This window comes from Cupressus sempervirens, chromosome 9, assembly GCF_028749045.1.
Source record: "Cupressus sempervirens isolate cs-2001-9-10 chromosome 9, ASM2874904v1, whole genome shotgun sequence".
NCBI lineage: Eukaryota > Viridiplantae > Streptophyta > Pinopsida > Cupressales > Cupressaceae > Cupressus > Cupressus sempervirens.
In genome coordinates, this window is record NC_143126.1 from 502,904,728 (window position 1) to 502,912,516 (window position 7,789).

At 29.0% G+C, this 7,789-nt stretch overlaps 1 protein-coding gene across 1 annotated transcript; it reads right to left on the bottom strand.

Annotated features, from left to right (window-relative positions):
- Positions 1-437: 437 nt before the first annotated feature.
- On the bottom strand, positions 438-1,292 carry LOC149539535 (dirigent protein-like). The gene has a single exon (XM_089799238.1). The coding sequence runs from the start codon at positions 1,212-1,214 to the stop codon at positions 636-638; it is 579 nt and encodes a 192-aa protein (XP_089655364.1). The 5' UTR covers positions 1,215-1,292; the 3' UTR covers positions 438-635.
- Positions 1,293-7,789: the final 6,497 nt, after the last annotated feature.

A 7,789-nucleotide genomic window follows, 5' to 3' on the forward strand; every position in this document is an offset into this window, starting at 1 on the left:
GCTGCTTCATAGGAAAGTCAGATGAACTGGGCTACTCTTGGTAGGTGGAAAACCCTCTCAATGTTGTTGGGTCATAGATCCAATACCACTTGCCCTGTGATGCTCTTTACCACCCTCTCATTAGACATGAAGTGTTGTGACAGGGCCATGATTAATTCAGCTAATTGCATCGACACAGGATGTGACGTTGCATTCACTAATCCAAAACGGATCAATGCGAACATCATGGTTGAACTCTTTGTTGGCTTGTTGCAAATTCTTTGGAATTCACCTAAATCTATGTGTTTGAGGTTGGTATCTTTGATCTCTGCGTAATCAACATGGAATCTAGATTTTGAAGGTATGCCTTGGAACTTGAAGACTACCAGTTTGGTCAACTAATGGAACTTTTATTAGTTGGCCAAAATCTAAAACTTGAAGATTATAAAAAGCTAAAATTCAACGTAATGATAAGTTGGTCAACTTTTATTCAACAAATGAGCATACAAAACTGACGCAGAATAATATATGAATGAGGCTGAAATAATGTCATCCCTTAGCTCGTAAATTCTGCACCTATTTCTATATGCTTCTATGAAATTTATTGAATGTTCATCCTCTCACATTAGAGATTAAAACATGAAATCAAATACCGATCAGTAACACTCATAGAGAGTGATATTCACCCTTAGACGAAAATAAACATCTCCCTCATATGCATCAGTTGAAACGGTGGCAATTCCTCTAGCCATCAAGAAATCACCTGTTCCACCCACAACAGATATATCTCTTTGCTTAACCAGAATTGGATCTGCTCCATTGAATGTAATGGTGCCCTTATGATGTGTTGAATTCAGCACAAATGTGAAGCCAAGCCAAGAACTGAATGTATTCTTCATATCATAGAAATAGAATCCCTGAGCTTTCCCCACTGGAGGAGAGTGAAGATTATTGTCAAGAGTGATAGGATCATCAAACACAACAAGATCTCCAAAATGATTATTACCAGTCAAAATAGTGAGATTGGCTCCTTTGGGTGCTCCAACAATTGCAGAAGTTGCATTGTGTTTGTTGGATCCATTGTAAAGGATATCATGAAAGTAGAATACCATATTCCTACATGGCTTTGGAAGTTTATTCTTCCACCTATGACAATCTACAGATTTGAGCAACATGGTGGAGACTAGAAGCCAAATAAAGAAGAAATGGATAAATCTTGCAGCCTTCATTGCCATTTTGGCAAAAGAAGGAGAAATGTTCAGACACAAACTACGACGAAACAAGAGAGATTATTTAACCACTGCAATATTGGATAGTACTGTTGGTGCACATGTTAGGTTGGACTTGAACCCTATTTATAGGGGCAAGCCCAATGTTTAGATCTAAAAGTAATCTAAACTAAAACACAACCACCCCAATTCTACAAAGATATCTAACTAGGGTTCCCAACCACTGCAAAACACTAAAAGGAGACAGTTAGATCGTATAATATTGTCATGTAGATTGTATTGTAGACTGTCACGCTTTAGAACTAAACTCCACCACCGCTATCAACTTCTGATTTGAGAAATGAAATTAAATGCCATTTCTGTGGACAGAGAAAGTTCGTTGTTTACATTAAATATAGATGTGGGTAGCTTGTGAAGAGTTGGGCATACCAATCGTTGACATTTCGATTTGGGTTTGATAAGGATGCAGAATATCTCTTGACTTATTTACGTAGTGAGAACAAGATGTCACCAAAGAGAGTAGAAAACGGAATCTCACTCAAGCCCCAGCAATGGTCATGACTAACATTATTTAAGAAAAAGGTCTTCGTCCATTAGCATTCGTATGGGGATGGATGGTGGCAGTAGGTATAAGGATATTTATATGCTGTTTGATAATTTTTTAATAATACATGTTAACTTTTTTTTATTGAATAAATATTGTTAGAGTAACGTTTATTTATTCAGTGGGAGAAATGTATCTAGTGCATATTCCAGAACTTTTTACTTATTTCATGAAGCTTCTTTCTTTGAGTACTATGTAAATTTTAAAATATATTGAAATCTCTACAATGCTTCTTTTATTGAAGCTGCTCAAGAAGTTTATAGAAATATGCATAAGCTCTATAAATAGAGCATTACTCTCAGCTGTAAATGAATGAAGAAAAATTATAGTGCTTTAATAATAAAGTGTGCATATTTGATATGTTAAATCTTGATAAGTAGGAGATAATTTCCACAGCAAGTCAAATTGTGATATTGCTATCAGGATTTAACTGTGTGATTTTGAGTCAAACTCATTGACCTATGTTTTATGAGTAGTGATTCAACATGAATCCATCTCTCATGACAATAAATGTAACACTTAGCACTCATTAGGTCTAGGTTAAATCTTGTTTTGTTGCTCTCTTTTATTTAGTTCATCAAATATATATTACAAGAGAATTGCAGTTAAAGACCGTGAACAATATCTTTTCTTAGTTTTAAGAACTAGAGCTTGAACACATTATAGATTGAAAGAAGACTGGTAGATCATATATTGTGAGTTATTAGATGCTAAATTTTCTAAGATTTTGTTAAACTTAAAATAATCTAAGAAATAAGATATCATAGAGAAAATAGGAAATTCAATATGGATTATTTTTAACTATTTGTGGATCTTTCCTTTTTGAATAAGGATTTAGTAAATAGATCATAATATCAAATAATACAATATAACTAAATAATTATATAGGCTTGTAGATCAATTGGTTGAACACATTGAAAACATCTTTGCAATTTTATATATTTTTAAAAAAAATTGGTCGAGTACTTTCTAACTTAGGTCATTATATTGATGTTTAGACATTCTAGTTTTATAATTGATTGGTTTCAATATATATTTCTATTATGCTCAAGTTATGTTCTTTGTGAGGATATTTTATATGTTTTTCATTAGACAATGGACTGACATCTACTCTTAGGGGGGAGGGATGTCAAAACCCAATCTATTTAGACTATAGTTATTAAGCACATGTTTGTGACTTTATATGGCTATTGTTGACTTGGTCAAGTACTTTTAGACTCAAGTCATTTTGTTGATGTTTTGAAAAGCTAGTCATTACAATTGATTGGTTTTGACTTTATTATGATTTTATGCTATGATGCTATTTTGGTTCTAAAATGACGATTTATTTTATGTCATGATATTATTATTGTATGGTGATGGTTAACTTAAAAATATATTAAAAGTTAATTATAAAATGATCAATGTTGTAAATGAAAATGCATGCAATTCATTTTTTTATCTGCTAAGCATCTTATTCCTAGAGTATGAGCTAAAATATTTTATTACTTAACACTTATCAATTACTTGATTTTCTCATATATGTAATATGCTATGATTGGAAATGTCATTTTTTCTAAACAAATATCAAACTATGTGTTATTCATAACTACTTTGGTTATGTAGTAGAAGACTTTATGTGTGAAACTATTTGTAGAGTGAGATAGATTCATGAACATTAGATCATCTAAGAAAGAGTCATATAGTTTTTAAAATCCTCTTTACATGAAAATATATCCTGGGAAAGGGTATTAAATATGGATAGACATAGTAGGGTTGACATTTTATTTTCATCTACTTGCCTATAGAAGTCTAGTAATAAAACACTAAGGCTTGAGCTATAGAAATTGATGTTTGGATAAATGTGTTGGTTATTTATACTTTGTCTCTACTTTACTTTTCTTAGTTCTATTAAGACTGATGAGGAAAGTAGATAGTTCACATTTTGCAACAGATTCGTTTGGATCCATCCATGCTAAGTTCCTAGGTATTTTGAACAAGGTTGATGTGCTATTAGTTGAGAAAAAGAAGTGTAGATAGACCACATTCTTATCTTGAAATTTTTTAATAGATAGATGCTTTATGGCTTAGAAGACTGGAGCATGCAGATGGATTATGTATAATCCAATGACATATTGATATCTTACTACATTGAAAGTTTTTTCCATATAAATTATGTATTTGTATATTCATGATGTATGATGCATGATAATATTGTAATAATCCTTTATATATTTATTTACTTGATTGTAAATGGAAAACTTGTAAAATTGACAATGTGGTCAAGTTTTTTAGATTGCACCTTTACCTGAATATGATGTTATTTGACCAATATGGTAAAAATATTGTAATCTTCTTATTTAAGAGATGGAAATATTTATATGCCATAGTCTTAGCGATTAGTTGACTATGACTAAATTTTAACTTATCCTAAATTTTTGATATATTTCTTATGGGAATTTTTTTGATAATTTTTGTCTTTACATGTGGTATAAGAGATGTGTTTAAACATCACAACCTTGGTCTATTTCTTAGTTAAATACTTATTCTTGGTGTAGGAATTTATCACTCGTCATGAAGACAAAAAATAATAATAAGATAAGAACTAGAAATAATGACAATCCTAACAAAAAATAGAGGCTAGTTTAGATCTTAGCTCTCTTAAAACATCAAGCTTATCTCTTATAGGAGAAAGGTGATCACATAGATCATCTTAAATAGGACTTAAGATCTAGGTAAAATGAAGAGAAATGTTTAGGATATGGAAGAAAGTCTAAGACGTGAAACTCAACATAAAGTAGAAGAAGATTAGAGGGTAGAATCTTAAAGGAAACTAGAAGAAGACCAATAATTGGAGTCATGCATATAAAGGAAGAGGAGGATAGGAGGAATGGAAAGTAGAATTTCCATTTAATAACTAAATGCCTTTTACCTCTTCGGGTATCCCTTTTAGGTTTTACGATCTCCTTTTATAAGAATTGATCCCTTGTATTTTCTACTCATTCTTTTGTATGATAAGTATATTCTTGCATATTTATAGAGTCAAACACTTGTCTGATCTTTCCTTCACTTCTTAATGATAGGTTCTTGCATGCAATTTTCCTATGAGATCTATAGATTTGTATTGTATTGCTCAAATCGTTCATAGTATTAGAGTCAAATTTTTTGCAACCTTTTTTAAAAATTGAAATAGAGGGTTGTCTAATTTTTTTATGCACTTTGGACTCAAACACACCTCAAGATTGAGATTGTAGTGCTTGAAAATTCCTATTTATATATAAAGAACTTTGATTTTGGAGACAATTCACTTCTGTGGAAAATATTATTTGCCTCCAGTGTCATGCCCAAAATTTTAGGGCAAAAATAGAACTTCAATTTCTTTTGAAGATAACCTTAGGATTTGACATAAGAAACTATAGTTTGACAACTAAGTTATTCAATTGCCAAGAGATTAGGATACCTAAAAATTATGTTTATAGGGTTGCATGAACTTTCAATTGCCTAACTGAAGTGATCCTTACTAGGTTGGTTGAAGGTTCATCTCTAATTGGCATTGGAAATTAGGGTAGTATTTTATTGACACAACATCATAATCATATGGAAAGAAGGTCAACTTCTTTATGTTCTCAATGATAGTATACATTAGAGTTTACTAGTTGTCTTGTTGAGGGAATCAACTTGGTATGAACTTGAATTATGCATTCAAGGTAGGGTTACATTAAAGGGTATGCTTATTGAAAATATAAATTCCTATATGTTATGCACTTGATTAGGGTTCATGGTTATATCATCAAACATATCAAGAACAATGACTAGCTATCTTACATAATATGCATCCTTACATTTCAATTTCCAAATTATAGGCCATTCACTACCAATAGTCTACAAGCTAGATAAATCCCACTTTGACCTTAATAACCTACATCATTAGATATTTTGTTTTGTTTTGACAATTAAAGTTCTAACCTATACTCTTGGTTAAGAATAATATATAAGATGAATTCAAGGTTCATTAAATAACCTATAATGATACTAGTACGTTCAAAGTATTAAGTGTGACAACTAAATTATATGGGATAATATGATTACAAGGAGACATCATATAACTATATATCACTTAACATATCTATAACATATAACCCTAAATGATATCTCAAAGCATAATCACTAATCACTTCATCCGCCTCCAACTGTCATTCAACCTTTTTATAACCATATACTAAGCAACCTCTAATTATTTAAAATATTATTTTTATTTAGTACTAATAACTATACAAAATTTAAGTTTTTAGTCAATCCTATATTATTTCCTAGCATATAATCCTATCGTACTTAATATTAAATCCCACTAACCCCCTCTTACTAATTACCTTTTTGAAACATATTTGTAATGGGTCGAACCGTGCCCCTTCTCATGCTCATCTCATCATCCATTGCATGACACGACTGTCTAACTTCTTTTGTGTATGGAAGTCACAGTCATGTCCGTCAAAACCACATAAAATGTATTATGTTTTTATTAAATTTTCTAAATCTAATTTTTATGTCATTAAGATATTTTTATAATTTAAATTGTAAACATAAAAGCTAGCCTAAATGGTCTTTATTTTCTTGATATATTTTAAATTTTATGTTATTTTATGAGATAATATTAGAGGTTAAGATTTTAAAATTTAATTTATTTATTTTATGTTATCTTAAGAAATAGTTTTTGTGTTAAAAAATTTAATAAATAAATAATAAATAAATAAATTTATTATTTAATTTTACATATTTAAATTCTAATTTTTGAAGTATATTTTTAGAGATTTTAATATTTCTTATTTCAACATCAATATATTGAGAAATATAATATATATATTTAACATTAAAAAAGTTATTAGGAAAATGGATTTTTTAAAGCATTTTGATAGAAATATATAATTATGTATGAGTGTTTAAATTTCCATTTTTTAAACATTTATGTATATATTGATAAATTTAACCTTACTAAAATAAAAATTTATATAATATTTTTTTTAAATTTTTGGAATATTTTTATTAAGTCAAAGTGATTTGTTATATCCAGTTATATCAATGAATGACTTAGATATATAGTGAAGATATTGTTTGATATATGAATGACTAGTTATTAAAATAACAAATAGATGTGTTGGATTAGAAATTAATGTTCAATACTTTTAAAATTGTAAGTAACTGTTGTTTGATAGATATCATTTTTGTTTATGGATAAATTAAGATAAATATTTTTTTGATAGAACTATAAATGTATGCATAAGTACAAATTAATATATGAATGACCTAGTTATTAAAATGAGACATAGACGTGTTAACTAGAATTTTTTTTTTATATTTTAAATAATGAATAATCATAAATTGAAATAATTAATTGAATATATATTTTTTGATTATTCAAAGATATGATACTTTTACAATTTATAGTTAATTATTGTAGAATAGAATTAAAATAATAATAATTTATTCAAAATAAAATAATCTTTTTTTAAAAAATCTTTTACTAAAAAATTAAACATTAAAATTATCTTAACATAAAAGTAAGAAGAATATCATGTAAGTAAATAAATTACTTTAAAATAAAAGAAAGATAAACTTATAAATTTATCTAATTTAAATTTAAACCTAATATTCACTATTTCCCTAAAATAATACATCCTCTAACCAATTCAAAATTTGCATGTAGTTTGATTAGACATCACAAGTATTGTCAATTTTTTTACACAGAGCAGTTACATAATAACATGGCATGGATGGTAATAATAAATACATAGCCTGGTTTGGTGCAAATATGTTGTATTGTAAGGAGTTCCCTATCAATGATGGAAGTGAACTATAGGTTTTTATGTGCAAAATGGACCCAAGGATCATGTGGATGTGAAAGGGCTTTCATATGTCCATTTATCCTCCATTAGATGATGTCATAGGATATAAGAGTCTACAGCTTCAATTATTTTATTGATTTATCTAGGTGGAAAGAGGT

What these genes read in the sequence shown, in the direction of transcription:
- LOC149539535 (XM_089799238.1), bottom strand. Translation starts at nt 1,214, where the DNA reads ATGGCAATGAAGGCTGCAAGATTTATCCATTTCTTCTTTATTTGGCTT.